This window comes from Oncorhynchus gorbuscha, linkage group LG18, assembly GCF_021184085.1.
Source record: "Oncorhynchus gorbuscha isolate QuinsamMale2020 ecotype Even-year linkage group LG18, OgorEven_v1.0, whole genome shotgun sequence".
Lineage (NCBI taxonomy): Eukaryota > Metazoa > Chordata > Actinopteri > Salmoniformes > Salmonidae > Oncorhynchus > Oncorhynchus gorbuscha.
Window position 1 is genome coordinate 29,380,027 of NC_060190.1, and position 23,258 is coordinate 29,403,284.

Sequence of the window (23,258 nt, forward strand, 5' to 3'; positions counted from 1 at the left end):
TTTTTATTTTCCCAAGGCCCTATTTAAATTCTTTAAACAGACATCCTTCCTTCCTTGTTTCCATAAGCTTAGCAGATATCTATACGTGATTGGATAAGCTTAAGCAAGGTCAGCAACCTATTCATTTCACCAGTTCAGATCTGTTAGTACTTCAAGAAAGGTATGAAGGAAGGATGCATTTCTGAAGTATTCAAACAGGACCCTGTATATTGATAACCGGGTTCCATAACGGCCTTTGACCTTTCTCCAGCTGATACATTATGAATGTCAACAGCATAAATCTATACCACTGGAATAAAAAAAATGTTAATCAGCTCTATTGATTCTGTGCCTTATCATATGCAGACATATGGAAACTCCCAAAACCACTTTCATCAGTTAATTGCTTAACCCTTCTAAGCCAAGTGTTAGACCTGTGGATAAATATAAGTGAAATTATTTTCTCCAAGTGCTTCTGGACACTCCATGTAGACTGATACTTATTACTGATGGGTGTAAGTGCACTGCAAGCATATATCTCGTCCCGCCTCTTAATAAGAGAGTGACTCACTCTGTGGAAAGCGTGGTGGGTTGTCATTAACATCTGTGATAACTATGGTCACTGTGGTGGAGCCGGAGAGACCGCCCATTTGGCCTGCCATGTCGGTTGCCTTGACGACCAGCTCGTAGCGATCCTGCTTCTCCCGGTCCAGATCTGCCACGGCCGTCCGAATCAGTCCTGATATGAGAGAAAGAGAGAGGGGGGGGGGGGGTATGGAGGGAGAGAGAGACGCCGAAAGGGAAAGGTCACGTTAGCGCTTAGCTCTCAGATGTGATAGCCTGCTAAATCTTCTCTAGTAGCGAATATCAACTTCAGTTAAGCACTCTATTAGAGGCACAAGTGCGGCACATTCCATTTCACCCTCTCAGCTCGTCTTGATAGAGTAGATTGTGTCACATCTGTGCCTCCATGCTTATATCATTATGGCTGAGCTGTATTAAAATGAATAATATATAGGGGCCAGAATGAAGGCACACACCACTGAAGAATGTTCCGGCGAAAAATCCAGTGCTCGTCTTTCACTGGCAATCGAGGAGGAGTGGATTTAAGATAGAAAACCAAGACAATCTTATGACTTCTCTTCATGTGATGTGATTGAGCATTTTGTGAAGTTCCGACGCTTTAACAATAACATAAATATACTCTTCCGTTCAAAAGTTTGGAGTCACTTTAGAAATGTCCTTGTTTTTGAAAGAAAAGCATGTTTTATGCTTTTGAAATTGATCAGAAATATTGTTTAGGCATTTTTAATGTTGTAAAGGACTATTGTAGCTAGAAACTAACATTTTTTTAAATGGAATATCTACATAGGCGTAGAGAGGCCCATTATCAGCAGCTATCACTCCTGTGTTCCAATGACACGTTGTGTTATCTAATCCAAGTTTATCATTTTAAAAGGCTAATTGATCATGAGAAAGCTCTTTTGCAATTATGTTAGCACAGCTGAAAACTGTCGTGCTGATTAAAGAAGCAATGGCCTTCTTTAGAATAGTTGAGTATCTGGAGCATCAGCATTTGTTGGTTCGATTACAGGCTCAAAATGGCCAGAAACAAAGAACTTTCTTCTGACACTCAATAGTCTATTTTTGTTCTGAAAAAGGAAGGCTATTCCATGCAGGAAATTGGCAATAAACTGAAGATCTCATACAACGCTGTTTACTACTCCCTTCACAGAACAGCGCAAATTGGCTCTAACCAGAATAAAAAGAGGAGTGGGAGGCCCCGGTGCACAACTGAGAAAGAGGACAAGTACATTAGAGTGTCTAGTTTGAGAAACAGACACCTCACAAGTCTTCAATTGGCAGCTTCATTAAATAGTACCCGCAAAACACCAGTCTCAACGTCAACAGTGATGAGGTGACTCCGGGATGCTGGCCTTCTAGGCAGAGTTCCAAAGAAAAAGCCATATCTCAGAATGGCCAATGAAAATAAAATATTAAGATGGGCAAAAGAACACAGACACTGGACAGAGGAACTCTGCCTAGAAGGCCAGCATCCCGGAGTCACCGCTTCGCTGTTGATGTACTGCTTTTCTTTAAAAAACAAGGACATTTCTACGTGACCCCAAACTTTTGAATGATAGTATATTTACCACCTTACCCCAAACATGACCTTTCTAGGTATGTTTCTCCAAGAACCTGGAAAAAAATAGCATCGCAATATACCATGGGCAGTATAAATCCGGAACCCAATTGGAATTGTTAACATCCTCCGAGTATTTCAAAACAGAAAAAGGAAATTCTAAATCAGAGAAGTTTGTGAATTTCTCCTCCTTTCAGTGCAATTTCCATCTGTATATATTTTCATACCGATCCCAGACTCACTGAACGAGATGATAATGTAAAGAGTCAACTTTCTGGTCAAATAGTGGGAGCTGTGTGCTGCTGACTAATGCAATTATATTCCCTGGTGGGATATCTGCATCAAATTCCATTGTTGCATTGCCTGAGTTGATGGCATCTCTCCCAGTGCCTTGCATTGTGCTTGTCTGCTCGACACACAACTTAGAGATTCCACTCACATTCAACATCAAGTAGCTGCAGGCAATGTTTGTATGTCAGCATAGTCAAATTCAGTTGCGGGATATAGAGGCACATAATACTGCTTTCAAGAACCAAGGGCATGGGAGACATCATAAATTCAGCTTTTTGCATCAGCTCTTTCTTAGTAAGATCTCATTCAGCTCAATCCAATGTTTCTTGACTGCTAATGTTTGTAACATGCTTGAAATGTCATTCCTAAAAAAATATTGCACATCAGTTGTCAATGACTGAGCCCTGCGTGTTTTTTAAAAAATTTTATATTTTTTTATTTCACCTTTATTTAACCAGGTAGGCTAGTTGAGAACAAGTTCTCATTTGCAACTGCGACCTGGCCAAGATAAAGCATAGCAGTGTGAACAGACAACACAGAGTTACACATGGAGTAAACAATTAACAAGTCAATAACACAGTAGAAAAAAAGGGGAGTCTATATACAATGTGTGCAAAAGGCATGAGGAGGTAGGCGAATAATTACAATTTTGCAGATTAACACTGGAGTGATAAATGATCAGATGGTCATGTACAGGTAGAGACATTGGTGTGCAAAAGAGCAGAAAAGTAAATAAAAAAACAGTATGGGGTGAGGTAGGTGAAAATGGGTGGGCTATTTACCAATAGACTATGTACAGCTGCAGCGATCGGTTAGCTGCTCAGATAGCTGATGTTTGAAGTTGGTGAGGGAGATAAAAGTCTCCAACTTCAGCGATTTTTGCAATTCATTCCAATCACAGGCAGCAGAGTACTGGAACGAAAGGCGGCCAAATGAGGTGTTGGCTTTAGGGATGATCAGTGAGATACACCTGCTGGAGCGCGTGCTACGGATGGGTGTTGCCATCGTGACCAGTGAACTGAGATAAGGCGGAGCTTTACCTAGCATGGACTTGTAGATGACCTGGAGCCAGTGGGTCTGGCGACGAATATGTAGCGAGGGCCAGCCGACTAGAGCATACAAGTCGCAGTGGTGGGTGGTATAAGGTGCTTTAGTGACAAAACGGATGGCACTGTGATAAACTGCATCCAGTTTGCTGAGTAGAGTGTTGGAAGCCATTTTGTAGATGACATCGCCGAAGTCGAGGATCGGTAGGATAGTCAGTTTTACTAGGGTAAGCTTGGCGGTGTGAGTGAAGGAGGCTTTGTTGCGGAATAAAAAGCCGACTCTTGATTTGATTTTCAATTGGAGATGTTTGATATGAGTCTGGAAGGAGAGTTTGCAGTCTAGCCAGACATCGAGGTACTTATAGATGTCCACATATTCAAGGTCGGAACCATCCAGGGTGGTGATGCTAGTCGGGCATGCGGGTGCAGGCAGCGATCGGTTGAAAAGCATGCATTTGGTTTTACTAGCGTTTAAGAGCAGTTGGAGGCCACAGAAGGAGTGTTGTATGGCATTGAAGCTCGTTTGATAGCACAGTGTCCAATGACGGGCCAAAAGTATATAGAATGGTGTCGTCTGCGTAGAGGTGGATCAGGGAATCGCCCGCAGCAAGAGCAACATCATTGATATATACAGAGAAAAGAGTCTGCCTGAGAATTGAACCCTGTGGCACCCCCATAGAGACTGCCAGAGGACTGGACAGCATGCCCTCCAATTTGACACACTGAACTCTGTCTGCAAAGTAATTGGTGAACCAGGCAAGGCAGTCATCCGAAAAACCGAGGCTACTGAGTCTGCCGATAAGAATATGGTGATTGACAGAGTCGAAAGCCTTGGCAAGGTCGATGAAGACGGCTGCACAGTACTGTCTTTTATCGATGGCGGTTATGATATCGTATAGTACCTTGAGTGTGGCTGAGGTGCACCCGTGACCCGCTCGGAAACCAGATTTGCACAGTGGAGAAGGTACGGTGGGATTCGAGATGGTCAGTGACCTGTTTGTTGACTTGGCTTTCGAAGACCTTAGATAGGCAGGGCAGGATGGATATAGGTCTGTAACAGTTTGGGTCCAGGGTGTCTCCCCCCTTTGAAGAGGGGGATGACTGCGGCAGCTTTCCAATCCTCGGGGATCTCAGACGATATGAAAGAGAGGTTGAACAGGCTGGTAATAGGGGTTGCGACAATGGCGGCGGATAGTTTCAGAAATAGATGGTCCAGATTGTCAAGCCCAGCTGATTTGTACAAGTCCAGGTTTTTTCAGGACATCTGCTATCTGGAGGCTTGGGCGAGGAGCTGCGGGGGGGGGGGGGGGGCTATTGGCCGAAGTTGGAGTAGCCAGGCGGAAGGCATGGCCAGCCGTTGAGAAATGCTTATTTTCGATAACCATGGATTTATCGGTGGTGACCGTGTTACCTAGCCTCAGTGCAGTGGGCAGCTGGGAGGAGGTGCTCTTGTTCTCCATGGACTTCACAGTGTCCCAAAACATTTTGGAGTTGGAGCTACAGTATGCAAACTTCTGCCTGAAGAAGCTGGCCTTAGCTTTCCTGACTGACTGCGTGTATTGGTTCCTGACTTCCCTGAACAGTTGCATATCGAGGGGACTATTCGATGCTATTGCAGTCCGCCACAGGATGTTTTTGTGCTGGTCGAGGGCAGTCAGGTCTGGAGTGAACCAAATAACTATATACAACATATCAAAAAGCAATTCTAACACACAACAAAAAATGTTAAAAAATATTAGAAAATAAATATATACAAATTTAAAACAGTACACCATTTGTTCTTTTCTTAGTTCTGCATTTTTTGAAGGGAGCATGCTTATCTAAAATGGTGAGGAAGTTACTTTTAAAGGATAACCAGGCATCCTCAACTGACTGTTAGTCGCTCTGTATAAGAGTGTCTGCAAAATTACCAACATGTTAATGTATTTTTATGACAGGGTAGTGAGAGCAGAGCTCCAAGAAGTTGTTATATCTCTAGAAATGTATGGAATATAATTAAGTAGAACCCTTCGGCTTTCATCCTGAGAAGTAACTCAAACTTGAACTTCAATACCAAATACCATAATGAAGTTAAAATACATTGAAATGACATACCATTCCTTTAAAAAAAACTCACATCTAAGTCATTGTTCATGGATCCAGAAAGATGGTTAAGGATTAACACTTTTGAGTGACTGCGACAAAATTTACGTGGTGAAATTCTCTGCTAGGTTCTGTTCTTTTACCTACACCTACACTACATGACCAAAAGTATGTGGACACCTGCTCATCGAACATCTCATTCCAAAGTCATGAACATTAATATGTAGTTGGTCCTCCATTTGCTGCTATAACAGCCTCCACTCTTCTGGGCAGTCTTTCCACTAGATGTTGGAATATTACTGCGGGAACTTGCTTCCATGCAGTCACAATTAGTAAGGTTGTGCACTGAGGTTGGGCTGTTAGGCCTGGCTCGCAGTCGGCATTCCAATTCATCCCAAAGGTGTTTGATGGGGTTTGAGGTCAGGGCTCTGTCCAGGCCATTCAAGTTCTTCTACACCAATCTTGACAAACCATTTCTGTATGGACCTCTCTTTGTGCACAGTGGCATTGTCATGCTGAAACAGGAAAGGGCCTACCCCAAACTGTTGCCACAAAGTTGGAAGCCCAGAATCATCTAGAATATTATTGTATGATGTAGCGTTAATATTTCCCTCTTCCGGAACTAAAGGGCCTAGCCCGAACCATGAAAACAGCCCCAGATCATTATTCGTCCTCCACCAAACAGTTGGCACTATGCATTCTGGCAGGTAGTATTCTCCTGGCATCTGCAAAAACCAGATTCGTCCTTCGGACTGCCAGATGGTGAAGCGTTCATCACTCCAGAGAACTCATTTCCACTGCTCCAGAGTCCAATGGCGGAAAGCTTTACACCACTCCAGCTGACTCTTGGCATTGCGCACGGTGATCTTAGGCTTGTGTTCAGCCGCATGGAAATTTCATGAAGCTTCCGATAAAAACAGCTATTGTGCTGACGTTGCTTCCAGAGGCAGTTTGGAACTCGGTAGTGAGTGTTGCAACCGAGGAAAGGCAATATTTAGAAACTTCGGCGCTTCAGCAGTCGGCAGTCCTGTTCAGTGAGCTTGTGTGGCCTACCACTTCGCGACTGAGCTGTTGTCGCTCCTAGACGTTTCCACTTCACAATAACAGCACTTACAGTTGACCGAGGCAGCTCTAGCAGGGCATACATTTTAACTGACTTGTTGGAAAGGTGGCATCCTATGACGGTACCACGTTGAAAGTCACTGAGCTTTTCAGTAAGGCCATTCTACTGTCAATGTTTGCCTATGGAGATTGGATGGTGGCGGGCTTGATTTTATACACATATCAGCGACGGGTGTAGCTGAAATAGCCGAATCCACTAATTTGAAGGGGTGTCCACTTACTTACATATACATAGTGTATTTGAACTGATTGTGAATAAAAAATGATCTATGAGTCCGAGGCAGGGCCATTCATAAATATGCATAAAAATGATCCAACGCCGCTGAGGCAGGACCATTCATTATCTAGGCACAACCGAATCAAAGTGGGAAGACCAAAAAAGGAATCATTGAAAGTAGGGGGTACATTTGCAGACAACACAAACCTTGGGATATGCCTGAAAGACTACAGTTCATGCCCATGTATCTCCGACATAGAGGGAATTCACCCAAATGTGCTGACTGGGAGATACAATCAGTTTTCTCAACAGACTGTAATATAACACTTCAGAGATGTTTCATTTCAATACGTATTCTTAGATTTTGAGAAGTATAAGTACACAATATGAGGTATGAGACAAGAAATACATAAACTCACTATTTGCTGATTCATTATTATTTCCTTGGATAAAGTATCCAGGACCTCTGTACCAGGTGGTGTCAGAGGAAGGCCCTAATAATTGTCAAAGACTCCAGTCACCCAAGTCATAGACTGTTCTCTCTGCTACCGCACGGCAAGCGGTACCAGAGCGCCAAGTCTGGGACCAAAAGGCTCCTGAACAGCTTCTACCCCCAAGCCATAAGACTGCTGAATAGTTACTGTTATCAAATGGCTACCCGGACTATTTGCATTGACCCCCTTATTTAATTATTATTTATTCTCTATTGCACAGGCTGGATGTACACTCACTGGACTCTAACCTCACACTCACACATACTACACTGACACTCCAACACACACACACACACACACACACACACACACACACACACACACACACACACACACACACACACACACACACACACACACACACACACACACACACACACACACACACACACACACACACACACACACACACACACACACACACACACACCTTCACACTCTTCACATACGCTGCTGCTACTCTTTGTACCCCTACCAAAATGTATATATTACCTCAATTACCTCAACTAACCCCTGTATATTGATTCGGTACCCCTTATATTTAGCCTTGTTATTGTTATTTATTGTGCTACTATGTTTCCTTTAGTTTATTGAGCACATTTTTCTTACTTACTTTAAAAAAATCTGCGTTGTCGTGTAGTAAGCATTTCACGGTAAGGTGTCACGAATACAATTTCATTTGTAATTTGTAATACTACAAGTCTGTGAGTCTGCCCTTACCCTTACCCGACTGTGAGTCTGCCCTTACCCTTACCTGTCTGTCTGTCCACTGTGAAGAACCTCTCTCCATCCAGCACGCTGTACACAACCCTGGCACTGCTCCCGTATGTAGGATCATCTGCATCCGACGCAGTGACCTTCATCACCGATGTTCCTGCAGGAGAATTACATGTCAGAACAGCACAATAACACAAGGCTTCAGGACGTCCAGGTGAGACCTCCGCTCACTCAAACAGATAGTGAATCAGTGAGGAAGAGGAACCGCGAGACAGAGAGAGTGGGGAGGATGGAAAGGCTGTGGAGCCATTTCAGTTCCTCAAAATAATATATGTGTTATTTCAGGACACCTCCCCTTCGTGACCAAGTGTTCTCCCCTTCATAGGACAACAAGCCGTTTCTTTCGAGATGAAAGAGAACATTAAGACATTTAACAACTCTATTTTCAAAGACTGATGAAAGAACGTGATAAATCGAACAAACATTTAACAGTGATTACAACCACACCACATATGGACATGAATAGTTTCCATGATGATTTTAAAATGGTGATTTATTGGGGAACACAGTTGTTTCATTGAAGCATAATTGTTGCTCTGTTCCAAGTCAATTGTGTGTGTAGCCACAGGCCTCTGGCACTACAATCCAAAGGCCATATTTACATTTCGTCACACATTTTAGCCAAAGCAAAGCCCTAAGCACATAAAGCTTAATGAGCCTGAGTCCTGTGGGGAAAGGAAGCTAAACTTGCCTTTTAGCTTGTTAGCCATTTCTCTGTGGAGAAACACCTTGAATGGGGTGTCTGGGTTTGTGGCAGCAATGGCCCCTCAAGGAAAGAGAGTCAGCCTCCATCCCAGGCCAAGATATAGGTAATTACTGACAGCTGGTGTTGTCCACAAAAGGTCACAGCTGTAGTCTTTCCCAGAGCCCTGTCATGCCACTGTCCAGTCGCATAATGACCGTATGATAATGATCCTAATTAGCAGGATGTGTCAGCGCTCTGTTTGTTTCCTGTCATGGTGGTGTAAGGAAAAGGAGAGTGGATTATCATTAAAAGCCACCGAGTCATTACCACAGGCGCCTTTTTGGTTTCTCTCGCTAGCAGGGCCGCAAAGTTTCTCCACAGTGACCTGCACTAGCAAAGCTAGCTAAAGTAAATGTTCTCTGCAATGGTACGGAACTAAAGCCTGGGAATTCTGTGATGTGCTTGAACTTTAAGCTAGCGTCCTATTATTGCACTGCTAAATCCTTGTGATCAGTGTAGCTCTTTAAATTGAACCTAATTCCCGCTTAGAGTTCATATTTCAACTCCCTTTGGATTATTCAATGGCTGGATTTATTGATGCTGTTCGAATGAGGTCTTTAAGCGTGTACTGTGTTGTATGCTATCATCATTATCACTGCTACGAAACAGTCTTGATCTCCTTACAGCGAAACATAATGTAAGCTCGGGAGATCAGGGTGGTTGGTACGGGGCTAAAAGTAGATACCTTGCCTATCCTCAAATATCAGGTTTTCTGTCATTGTCTGGCTGGTATCAATTTGAAACTGTCCTTATCGCCGTAGAAACAGAAGGCATTTACAGCAGATAACTTTTTTTGCATTGCTGGAAATAGGGGGGTTGTCCATTTTTGCATACCTGGTTGTGCACTGGTAAAGCAGAGCAGCCATTCCCTTTCATGGGATTACTTTCTTATCTTAATTTTCCCCAGGTAATAATCAGCGTGACGCTCAGCTGTTTCGGGGCTGCCTGGGTGCGAGGCGGCTGGAAGAACTATATAAATGCAAATGCTACGTTATTGTGTATATATTTAAAAAAAATGTGAAGTAGGAGTAAGTCTGCAGCAGCTAGAGTCGTTACTAATGCCATGGCTGGCCTCAGCTCTCACAAGCAGAAGCAGCTAAGGCATTAGTTATCCGCTGTGGGGTTTGTCAGTCTTAAGTAGATTCCACTTTGTGACAGCCTCAAGAGAATTTCAATAAAAGTTATTGACTAACCCAATAGGTAAACAACAAAATGTTACAGTAATGAGAAAAGTATTTTAATGAAGAAAGCACCCTTTATTCATTATCTAAAGATTTGTTTTGCCCACTCTCTAAATAGAAGCGGATGAGTAAATTGCTTTGAGATGAGACGGAAGGTAGTGGAGTAATTTATTTCCCTTTTTTAACAGCGTAATGGCAGATATACACTAAGTGCACATATTTTTTTTAACAAGCATGTTTACCTGTTTGTTTGTGGATCTTTCTCGTATTCAGCCGAGTTTCACATGGAATGTTTTCAATCTCTGGCTACTGTAGGTTTGGAAAGACCTACTATTAGCGTGTCCTGGCCATTAATGTTGCATATACTATGGAACCTCATATCACTGCTCCACCAGAATGAAAGGCAAACCTATGTCTGCATGCCAAGTTGCACCCTATTCCCTAGATCGTGCACTCCTTTTGACGAGGCCCAATAGGGCTCTTGTCAAAAGTAGTCCAACTAGTGCACTATGTAGGGAATAGAGTGCCATTTGGGACGCACAGCTATGTAATATCAATGTACCAGCATTGCACATACATCACTATTCATGCTCAGCAATGGCATTGATGTTACATCAGCTAGCAGATATGGACTGGATATCCCTGCCAATTTCATACTTAAGACACACAACTTGGAGGTAGATGCAGTTTAGTCTTTGAATGGGAAAGATACTATGTAGCTCTGAGGAAATGTATCAGGAAACAGTCCCTGCCACTTTGCGAAGATCTCAGAATTGTGTTGTCACAATGGCAATATGAACATAATTTCTTTGAAACTTATCGTTCTGACCATGGTTGAAGCAATCAAATCAAATGTATCTTATAAAGCCATTTATACATCAGCAGTTGTCACAAAGTACTGTATCTGGCCTCATCTCCATTGCTTCTTCGTTGTCTAATGTGGACATGAACGGGGGAGTCTGGCATACCATTACCCATCACCGATCTAACTGCTTTACACCCTTCTCAGTTGAAACAGTTGAGGAAAATTAGTAGTGACTGGCTGCGTCATAAAAGATACATTAAAGGGTGCTTAATTTCTGTCGTACAAACACCCCCGCCTAACTGTCACCTCTCAGCTTTCAAGCTGTCTCTCTCTCAGTGGAAAAAGCGTGGAGTGGTGAACTGCATATTTCACAGATGCTCTGCAACGGCGTCCAATAAGCACACTGGACAACAATGCAAAATGGGTCGCTTTCGAATGCGTATTACCTAGTAATAGCATGTTAGTTACTAAGTAGTACAGTGTTCAAACATAAAATGAGGTCAAATCCCACGTCAGTGTTTTAAAACGTCTAATAGTTCAACGAGCTAGGTGTGTGGAGTGTGTCTGAGTAATTGTACCCTCAGTGATTTACTGTACTGGGGATGAAAATACACAGGCTATTGAGGAATATACGTGCGAAAATGAAAGCTCTAATAAAAAAAAAATATTTTTTAAGGCCAGCTCCTCTGGAACGAATGGAGGGTTTTGGTGTGATATATTTATTTTTCGCACCTACTGGCAAGATTTATGCATGGGTCGGTTTTAATGTCACAAACACAGTCTGTTCAAACGGCTTCCCACAGCATTCTGCACTCATGGGGAGATGGTTCAATTACCGTGTGGGGAGCTGGAGGAGAGTGCCATGTGTGAGACACTAGACTGACAGCTATTTAAGGGGCAGCCTCGTAAAAGAGATTTGTGCCCATCTCCGGCGCAGCACTGATGGCTGCACGGTGGCAGTGGCTAACGCGGCACCCTCCCCTAGTCCGGCCCACCCTAATCTGCAGGACCGAGTGCTCCCTTCCCATATTATGGATAATTTAGTAAAGCCATAAAAGCCTAGGTGTTTTCACATGAAAAGTTATTTCTCCACTACTTTCAGTTGTGATTCATTCCTCAGCATTCCGCATAAAGGTGAGGAAGGGAAAAAAATGTGGAGGGCAACAAAAAAAAGTACTGTCATAAAAGTCAATGGCCTGCTTACTGAGGTCCCTATGAGGATTTAGTGATAATATTTCCCATCTGCCGCGACAGAAAAATAAATCTAGCCTTTATTAGCCCGTACCTTGGTTCTTTTATTAGATTGTGTCATTATTTGTTTAGTAGACAGTATTGTGGAGCCGTGACCTTCGGTTGGCTCCTGTGAACCACATCTACTGTTCAGTTTGAAAGTAATCGATTTAATGCTTACAGTGCAGAGTTTGGCACTAGCGCCAAGGGGGACCTAGGAACATAGCGAAAATGTTGCTGAATAATGCAATAGGCAATACGAACATAATCTCTTTGAAACAATAAACTGTACTGGAATCGGGTTAACAAACCTGTGTGTGTAATGAAATGTATCAGTTGAATATTCTTTACTGCACATCCAAAAGACTGCCACTACTAACATGTCTGGGTCATTTTACTCAAGGCATGAAAAATATCCCTTGAAAGCGTCTCTGCCTGCTCTACATTTGTCCATCCAGCTCTCCCAGGTGACACATCAGATTTCCCCACTCCCATGTCTATTCATGCTCAGCCAATCTCCTGACACGTCAAAACCAATGAGTTACAACGCAGGGGTTGAGTCTATAACACTGAATGTTCCTCGGCTCACAAATATACCTGGATGTGGGCCATATTGATCGAGGCACGTGGCCACCGTATCCCATTCCTCTTCTCTGTGATCTCTCTCATTTCACATCTCTCATGCACTTAGCCCAGATAGGCTGGCGCTGTCATGACTGTGACCTCCACAAACTACAGCTCTCCACAGCCTTCCACAGCATCCTAAGGTTATATGACCATATGAGTGATGATTACTTTAGTCTCTACTAGACCTGTGGTGGGATTCCACTAAGAGGCTGCTCTCTTGTGTGCTGATCTGTGCTCTATGCAAAGCCATGTGCTGTGCCCTGTCAATCAACACAAGCAGCATCAGGTAGGGGTTAGATGGCTGTGACACAAATCTAATTTCCTGGCTTGTCTTTGCTGTCCAGCGTCCCCTTAGAAGAGAACCACATTAGTCACAGGATTAACGCAGCGGAAAATGTTCACGCAACTTTCACCCAGCGACTCTCCAGTCAGAGAGATGGCTCTGCTTCTCACAGTGTTGATCTTTGGGGTCACTGTGAGGATGTCTCGTGTGCAAATACGACTTAAAAGCATACACACGACTGCAATTTGAGAAATGCTTTCTTGCTGTTTCTTCCAGACCTGGGTTCAAATCCTATTTTAAATTATTTTAAAATACTATATCTGTGCTTGATTGAGCCTTCCTGGCTAAGTGGACTAATACAATAGTCCAACAACTGCAAACCCCACCCATTTGGCACTTCGGGTAGGGTAGAGCAAACACTCAAATACTTCATAAGATTTCAATAGTATTTGAAGCCCTTGCAGAGTATAGGGCCCTACAAAAAGTTGTTACCGGGCAGATGTGAAGATTCACCTTTTCTGTTAGGTCAAGGAGCATGACCTTTTGAGGATAATGGTTCAGAGATTATTGGAAGATGCAGGTTAAAGGTCGTGTGGATGAACACTAATTACCATTGTCCAATGAGGTTCGTCTTTGGTCCTATTGATCCACATGGATATTTTAGACACAAAATACAAATTTGCCTCAAGTCCATAAAATTAAGCACCATTGGGTTCATGAAGAGCAAAGTGTGAGAATTATCCCTAGTGCTGTGGATCCTTGAAAATTTACAGAACAAATTTGACAACTTTTTCATGTAGTATTTTTTTTTTTACTCTAGGAACTCAATGCAAAATCGAAATATTTAAACCACTACTATGGATGGCATAGTCCAAAAGAGCGGGGAGATGGATGACATTCAAATGTGACTTGTTTCAGGAAACTAGGAGTATGTCGCGCATCACTACTTCACAGGAGAGTCATTTGAATGTAAACTTTTGTATTTTTCTGGTAATGAATTTTTGGGCAGAAATGGCTTCTGGAACATGCGAACTTTCATGTGCCTTAATATCAAACTTGTATGCTATAATTAAATACAAATACAATGGTTAAATCACAAGATTAGTCGGTTTAGCCATTGAAAAAGACAGGATTGGCTGAGATAATGGGTGAGCTGGACATGCTGAGAGATGAGTTCGGATTGGTCTGCCATGTTGCATATGTCAAGGTAATCCTTTCTAACCCAGCTTTTTTGAAGATATCACATAGTAGAACTGCAAAAATGTTGCTCTCCACTTTCTGAAGGACCGAGTTTTGAAATCAGTGGAATGCCCAGTGGAATTACTGTAGTGTATGAAAGCTAAGGAGATGGAGAAGATTCTGGCATGTGATTGCAAATATGTAGAGGGAGTCAAAAAGTGAACAAGCAGAAGGCTGGTGTATAAAACACCTGTCTCCAGATTTCATGTTCAAACTAAGAGTAACCATGGCATCTGTGACAGAGAGGGAGAAATGCCCATCCATGTATACGGGTAAGATAGCTACATTTTCAGATATTACATGTTTGTAATTTAGTCAGAAAGTATTTTTCATTTCAAGTTAAAGCCTACTGTTAGCTAGCAAGCTAAAGTTATTCGGCTGGCTCGCTAGCAAACGTTACATGTATGATCTGTGTAGTAATATTATTTGTATCTCAGAACCATTTGCATTTCTAGGTATAGCCTAATGTTAGCTAGCTAGCTAACATTGAACCTAGTTGGTTAGTTACAGTTGAAGTCGGACATTTACATACACCTTAGCCAAATACATTTAAACTCCGTTTTAAAAATTCCTGATATTTAATCTTAGTAAAAATTCCCTTTCTTAGGTAAGTTAGGATCACCACTTTATTTTAAGAATGTGAAATGTCAGAATAAAAGTAGAGAGAGAATGATTTTTTTCCGCTTTTATTTCTTTGATCACAGTCCCAGTGGGTCAGAAGTTTACATACACTCAATTAGTATTTGGTAGCATTGCCTTTAAATTGTTTAACTTGGGTCAAACATTTTGGGTAGCCTTCCACACGCTGAATTTTGGCCCATTCCTCCTGACAGAGCTGGTGTAACTGAGTCAGGTTTTTAGGCCTCCTTGCTCGCACACGCTTTTTCAGTTCTGCCCACACGTGTCTATGGGATTGAGGTCAGGGCTTTGTGATGGCCACTCCAATACCTTGACTTTGTTGTCCTCAAGCCATTTTGCCTCAACTTTGGAAGTATTCTTGGGGTCATTGTCCATTTGGTAGACCGATTTGCGACCATGCTTTAACTTCCTGACTGATGTCTTGAGATGTTGCATCAATATATCCACATCATTTTCCAACCTCATGATGCTATCTATTTTGTGAAGTGCACCAGTCCCTCCTGCAGCAAAGCACCCCCACAACATGATGCTGCCACCCCGGTGTTTCAAGGTTGAGATGGTGTTCTTCAGCTTGCAAGCCTCCCCCTTTTCCCAACAAACATAACGATGGTCATTATGGCCAAACAGTTATATTTGTGTTTCATCAGATCAGAGGACATTTCTCCAAAAAGTACGATCTTTGTCCCCATGTGCAGTTTCAAACCGTAGTCTGGCTTTTTAATGGCGGTTTTGGAGCAGTGGCTTCTTCCTTGCTGAGCGGCCTTTCAAGTTATGTCAATATAAGACTTGTTTTACTGTGGATATAGATACTTTTTTTGCCCAAAGTATGTTCATCTCTACCTGAGCCATGGTGTTTACACTTGCGTACTATCGTTTGTAAAGACGAACGTGGTAAAAAAAATGTATTGAGTCATGCACAAAGTAGATGTCCAAACCGACTTGCCAAAACTATAGTTTGTTAACAAGAAATTTGTGGAGTGGTTGAAAAACAAGTTTTAATGACTCCAACCTAAGTGTATGTAAACTTATTACTTCAACTGTACCTGCATATTCATGCAGGTTAGTAACGTTATGAGTTAGGATTATGGTTCATTGTTTAGCTAGCTTGCTAGCTAGCTACATGTCTAAACAAAAGAGTCCACTATGCAAATAACCATTTCAATAGAATGTTCATGATGTCACTGCGTCATCCGTCGATAAATGTAGCTGCTAAATTCGCACTGGCTATTTACTCCGATTTCAGAGCGCACTCGGCAGAATGAAGAATAACTGACAAAGTTACGAATGCTCAACACCCGTTGAATATGGCCAGTGTCAGTAATGTTGGCAAATAAAATGTTGCCAGCAGCACAGTTACAGTCACCAATGCTCTGGATAACATAAAAACAGCCTAACCAGCTCTGCTAGGGCGAGTAAAATGGTCAGAGTGAGCTGTTCTCTCAGAAGTAGCTAGCAAGCTAGCCAACGTTAGCCAGTTAGCCTGGGTGCTTGACTGCTGTTAGGTCAGAACTGTTAGGTCAGAACCCTACTCCTCGGCCAGTGCATCCAGTGAGATTGTGCGCTCTGAATGCTCCGAAAGCGAAACGCTCTGAATTTACAAACGAACCATCTAACAACACGCTGAGTTTATGAAAGCCTAGAGCGCACTCTGGCCCTCCAGATAGAATTTACAAACACACCGTAGTATATACCAGCCTTTAGTGTTGAAATCTTTGGTTGTTTGGTACATGGCCTCACATGTGAATCCTTAAAGAGATGGGTGGGGATAAGGCTTAAGAGGGTATGAACGATGCTGAATGGATGCAGACAAAGAAGAGGTCTCCAGTAGGTTTACCAAAATATTCAAGGGCATTTTCTCAAAAGTGAGGTTACAAGTTTATCAACTTCCAACGCAGAATTACTTTCCCATTGTTTCTCAACTGTAGTATATGATATACCACTTTCTAGCTCTGAGTCTATAATTTTATCCAATGTAAAAAAAAAAAAACATTTCAAATTTTGCTGTATAAGACTGAATCGAGCCGGTCACAAATATTAATGGCTTAGCTTTCTGTAGCGCAAACAAAAGCCAAAGTTTGATCCCATTTAAGCCCCTCTCAATAAGTTATTTTCAAATTGTCAGCACAGAACTAAAAGACTGATATTTGTTCAAAAGATAAAATAAAAAAAATCCATGTCCCAAACACAGTAAGTCGTTGTGTGGTGTACTGCAATTCCATGGGCAACGCAAAGTACTATTGTTTTTTTTCAAGTGTAGTTTTTTCAGAACTGTATTCACACTCTTTGTGTGCTACTGTATACTGCCAGGCTTCCACAGAAAACCCAATCTTACTCTATAAATATCAACAAACAGAGATACACAATGCCCTGCATGCATCAGTACAGTATGTTCGAATCATATATAAAATATAATATTTTTCAGCAAAGTGGGTTTTCCCATCTTGAGTGCACCACTTGAAAAGACAAACCATTCCCTTCTCAGTTGCATAAGCAAGGAGCCCCGCTGTGAGCGCTTAACCACCTCCTCACTATAGAGCTGCTACACCTACGGAAGTTTGTTTACCCATTACCAACTTCTGAGTGGACTGTGCGAATGAAATGTCCTCTTTCAGAAAGGGTCCATCTCGACATACAAACACAGTTTTTGTCCGAGTCAAATTAGAGATATGTGAAAAGCAGCTAGTGCTTTTGGATTTTAAATGGACGGCTGCCCATGACTTGCAAATGGACAGAGGTAGGTAACATTAGCTTTTAACATGGCCAAATAATTTACATTAATGCCAGGAAAATAAAAAAATGAAAAACCATAAAGAGAGATGATGACCTGGTGGTTTTTAAGTGAACAGCCATTAATCAAAAAGGCATAGATAGTCCTCCACACGATGAAGCCTTCTATCTCATGTTACCGTTAGCACTGGCTCCTCACTGTCTATAGACTGTATGTTTGTTTATTCCATGTGTAACTCTGTGTTGTTGTTTGTGTCACACTGCTTTGCTTTATCTTGGCCAGGTCGCCGTTGTAAATAAGAACTTGTTCTCAACTAGCCTACCTGGTTAATAAAGGTGAACAAAATGGAATCATGTAGTAACCAAAAAAAGTGTTAAACAAGTGTTAAAATATATTTTAGATTCTTCAGAGTAGCCACCCTCCCTGCAGGAGGGTCTGGTGCACTTCACTTCTGCTCACAGTGCCCTACCCTGTGCTCTGACCTCTTTCTCCCCTCTCTCTCCAGATGAAATCTCGCGTCTTGTGACGGCCGGCCGCCCAACAACCTGCCCGCTTGACCCTATCCCCTCCTCTCTTCTCCAGACCATTTCCGGAGACCTTCTCCCTTACCTCACCTCGCTCATCAACTTATCCCTGACCGCTGGCTACGTCCCTTCCGTCTTCAAGAGAGCGAGAGTTGCACCCCTTCTGAAAAAACCTACACTCGATCCCTCCGATGTCAACAACTACAGACCAGTATCCCTTCTTTCTTTTCTCTCCAAAACTCTTGAACGTGCCGTCCTTGGTCAGCTCTCCCGCTATCTCTCTCAGAATGACCTTCTTGATCCAAATCAGTCAGGTTTCAAGACTAGTCATTCAACTGAGACTGCTCTTCTCTGTATCACGGAGGCGCTCCGCACCGCTAAAGCTAACTCTCTCTCCTCTGCTCTCATCCTTCTAGACCTATCGGCTGCCTTCGATACTGTGAACCATCAGATCCTCCTCTCCACCCTCTCCGAGTTGGGCATCTCCGGCGTGGCCCACGCTTGGATTGCGTCCTACCTGACAGGTCGCTCCTACCAGGTGGCGTGGCGAGAATCTGTCTCCTCACCATGCGCTCTCACCACTGGTGTCCCCAGGGCTCTGTTCTAGGCCCTCTCCTATTCTCGCTATACACCAAGTCACTTGGCTCTGTCATAACCTCACATGGTCTCTCCTATCATTGCTATGCAGACGACACACAATTAATCTTCTCCTTTCCCCCTTCTGATGACCAGGTGGCGAATCGCATCTCTGCATGTCTGGCAGACATATCAGTGTGGATGACGGATCACCATCTCAAGCTGAACTTCGGCAAGACGGAGCTGCTCTTCCTCCCGGGGAAGGACTGCGTTCCATGATCTCGCCATCACGGTTGACAACTCCATTGTGTCCTCCTCCCAGAGCGCTAAGAACCTTGGCGTGATCCTGGACAACACCCTGTCGTTCTCAACTAACATCAAGGCGGTGGCCCGTTCCTGTAGGTTCATGCTCTACAACATCCGCAGAGTACGACCCTGCCTCACACAGGAAGCGGCGCAGGTCCTAATCCAGGCACTTGTCATCTCCCGTCTGGATTACTGCAACTCGCTGTTGGCTGGGCTCCCTGCCTGTGCCATTAAACCCCTTCAACTCATCCAGAACGCCGCAGCCCGTCTAGTGTTCAACCTTCCCAAGTTCTCTCACGTCACCCCGCTCCTCCGCTCTCTCCACTGGCTTCCAGTTGAAGCTCGCATCCGCTACAAGACCATGGTGCTTGCCTACGGAGCTGTGAGGGGAACGGCACCTCAGTACCTCCAGGCTCTGATCAGGCCCTACACCCAAATAAGGGCACTGCGTTCATCCACCTCTGGCCTGCTCGCCTCCCTACCACTGAGGAAGTACAGTTCCCGCTCAGCCCAGTCAAAACTGTTCGCTGCTCTGGCTCCCCAATGGTGGAACAAACTCCCTCACGACGCCAGGACAGCGGAGTCAATCACCACCTTCCGGAGACACCTGAAACCCCACCTCTTTAAGGAATACCTAGGATAGGATAAAGTAATCCTTCTCACCCCCCTTAAAATATGTAGATGCACTATTGTAAAGTGGCTGTTCCACTGGATGTCATAAGGTGAATGCACCAATTTGTAAGTCGCTCTGGATAAGAGCGTCTGCTAAATGACTTAAATGTAAATGTAAATGTAGATAGCTTCATGAGGTAGGAAAATGATGTGGATATATTGAAGCAACATCTCAAGGCATCAGTCAGGAAGTTAAAGCTTGGTCGCAAATGGGTCTTACAAATGGACAATGACCCCAAGCATACTTCCAAAGTTGAGGCAAATGTCTTAAGGACAGCAAAGGTATTGGAGTGACCATCACAAAGCCCTGACCTCAATCCCATAGAAAATTTGTGGGCAGAACTGAAAAAGAGTGTGCGAGCAAGGAGGCCTAAAAACCTGACTCAGTTACACCAGCTAAAAGGAGGAATGGGCCAAAATTCACCCAATTTATTGTGGTAGGCTACAACTTATTGTGGAAGGCTTGTGGAAGGCCACACAAAACATTGACCCAAATTAAACAATTTAAAGGCAATGCTACCAAATACTAATTGTGTGTATGTAAACTTCTGATCCACTGAGAATGTGATGAAAGAAATAAAAGCTGAAATAAATCATTCTCTCTACCATTATTCTGACATTTCACATTCTTAAAATAAAGTGGTGATCCTAACTGACCTAATAAAATGAATTTTTACTTGGATTAAATGTCAGGAATTTTTAAAACTGAGTTTAAATGTATTTGGCTAAGGTGTGTTCAACTGTACATTATAACTCTTATTTATTTCCTTTTTTATAAAAATATATATTTTTTAATTTAATGTAATATCTTATGTTGTTCTTGTCTAATACTATTGTGTACTTTGTCAAGTATTTTGTATGTTTATGTGGACCCCAGGTAGAGTAACTGATGCATGTGAAGTAGCTAATGGGGATCCTAATAAACTAAACTAAACTAACTACATAGAACATGTATAGGGCCCTTAATACAGAGGTGAAACAGCCACGGCACAACTCTATTCCTGTTCAACCAATGGTCCGAACATGAAGACATTCACACGGCTCAATGCAAAAATCATTCAACGTCGTGACGCAATTTTGATTTAGGACTCCAATTTCATTAGCCGGGCCATGTTTGCACAGGACGGCGGCGAATGATCCCTCGGCATTCATCTTCAGCCTGACAGGCCTAGTTTATTCTCCCCTCCTCTCTTCCTAGGCGTTAACCGAGCCGAAACAACAAGCAGACTTTGAATGATATGTAAAGAAATATATTTTGGTTCCCGGGCCCTCTCTCATTGGGGCCATGAGCTATGACAGGGCCATGTTAGGAAGAACATGACAGGAGCGATAAGTGAAAATGAATATGCCGCAGGCTGCATTGTGATTACTTTCTTGTTATTATTGCAGACCAGTTTCCACCAAGGCCATAAAAAAGCACAGTGAGCATGTGCATGCTACTGGCTGAATATGTCTCCCAAATGTCACCCTATTACATACAGTAGTGTGCTAGGGCCACTAGGCATGTAGTAAAAAGCAGTACACTATGTAGGGCATAGGGTGTCATTATGAACGAAGCCTGGGATAATACTGGAAACCTGCTCTCATTAACGTTCCATCCAGTACCGTCTTAGATCAGTGGTTCTCACATTTGTCTCACTCCATGCCACAGATTAAAGTGTCTGGATAGAGTGAAAAGACATCAGAAATAAATGCTGATTTGTGCTAATCAATTAGTCAAATTGTAAAGCTTGATGGCAGTGCAATGTATGGGACGTGTATGGAATGGCAAAAAAAAACATATTAACTGAAATGTTGACACGCATGTTTGGAAAGAGAATAATACATGGATTATCATTAATTCACTTTTCCATTCAACAATAGTTTCCAATTAAATGTAATTGATTAATTAAATGTAATTAATCCAATTAAATTCAAAATTATCTCACAAAAGGCTTCATATAGTTTACATTTTCCATAAAAACATTTAACAAGTGTTACTTCTTCCATCATAAGATGGCTGCTAATACGACAAAGTAACTCAGGTGAATACATGTATGTATACTTTGGCATACATCATATTGAAGTGTGAGCGCCACCATCAACTAGGCCTACGCAGTGGCCCTTAGCGCTGTGCATTTGGTTTGAAGTGTGCATCATTGATCGTCAGTAGGTCACCCAAGCCCTCAGCCTCCCAACCATGCACCTCGGTGACCTTATCACAGTGGTGCCACAGCAACGCCATTAGCTGTTGTTCTACAGGAAGAGCAAATATGACCAGAAAACTAAATGGTGAGAAATGCTTGACTAAGCACTCCAGTTATCTCATTAGCATTGGAACTGTAGTCAATGTATAAAACATGAAGTGCACACTAATTTAGTGTGTAATTTGACTGAGAGGTGGGGGAACAAGTAGGAGGAGGAGAAATGGAGGGCGCGAACATGAACTATTCTCCCCATCTCTCTCTCTCTCTCTCTCTCTCTCTCTCTCTCTCTCTCTCTCTCTCTCTCTCTCTCTCTCTCTGTCTCTCTCTACACTGTTATCTTGCCTTCTGTCTCTTCTCTTTCCCCTGTTTCAATAAGCACTGCCAGCAGAAAAAGGGCCAAAACGTGCTGAGAAGGCAGGAATTAATTCCAATCAGGAGCGAAGGAGGGCGAGAGACATTACATTTTGCCTAGTATCCCCTACTTACAAGTAGACTCTCTCTGACACACACACAAAACTATTTCTGTACTTTACCTCGAAAACACTCACACACGCTTAAACAACGTTTCTTATTTCCTCACAAACTCTCAAACTTTTACCTCTGGTGATTGTAATCTTGGGACTGGATTGGGTAGCATTGTCCAAATCTGACCTGGGTAAAAGTTGTACCATCAACAAATGTCTCTTCAAATACTGTTAACATTATTTAATGTCCTCCCAATGACAGGTAATGAAGGCCCTATCACTTTTCCCTATGGACACATACTGTATCTCTGATACTTAAAATGAACTCCTCACATCTTCATGATGAGACCTGAACATAGTCAGAACACATTCCTGCATTCCAGCACTGCCTTTGTTTCACAAATACACACACACACACACCCCTCCCTCCTTACCTATTTGTGAAAGCTCTCCCACACTCCCGATATAGGGCCCTTCCAGGAACTTGGGTTCACTGTCGTTGATATCCTGGACTTTGATGACAAACTCTGACTCGGATTCCAGCAGGTGGTTGGTGAGCCGGTCCCGGGCCTGAGCTCTGAGGGTGTAGTAGCTCTGCTCCTCGCGGTCTAATCGCTCGGTGGCGTGGATGTCGCCCGTCAGCTCGTCGATGATGAAGATCGTGCCCGCCCCTTCCCCGGAGATGGTGTACTTGATGTTCCCCTCGCCCTCGTCCGAATCTGTGTGGATCTGGCAATCAAGGCAATCAAAGTCAAGCTGAGATTTCATGCTTTCTGGAGGTATATAATATGTTGTTAAAAAGGTTCTATAGAATGCATTGATTTCATTGATTGACAGTTGACACTGTTGTGAATGCAATACAATAAGGACTAATGCAGCGGTTTCTATCTCAATATCAAATC

General features: G+C 42.9%; 1 protein-coding gene across 3 annotated transcripts in view; it reads right to left on the reverse strand.

Moving 5' to 3' along the window:
* Nucleotides 1–23,258, reverse strand: part of LOC124003864 (cadherin-22-like) — a 119,193-nt gene that overhangs the window by 73,974 nt on the left and 21,961 nt on the right. For all 3 annotated transcript variants that reach the window (XM_046312486.1, XM_046312487.1, XM_046312485.1), the window contains 3 exons: nucleotides 22,791–23,085; nucleotides 8,129–8,248; nucleotides 551–718 (listed from right to left, as the gene is read on the reverse strand). In XM_046312486.1, the coding sequence (XP_046168442.1) occupies nucleotides 551–718; nucleotides 8,129–8,248; nucleotides 22,791–23,085 (583 nt within the window). The remainder of the gene's footprint in view (nucleotides 1–550; nucleotides 719–8,128; nucleotides 8,249–22,790; nucleotides 23,086–23,258) is intronic.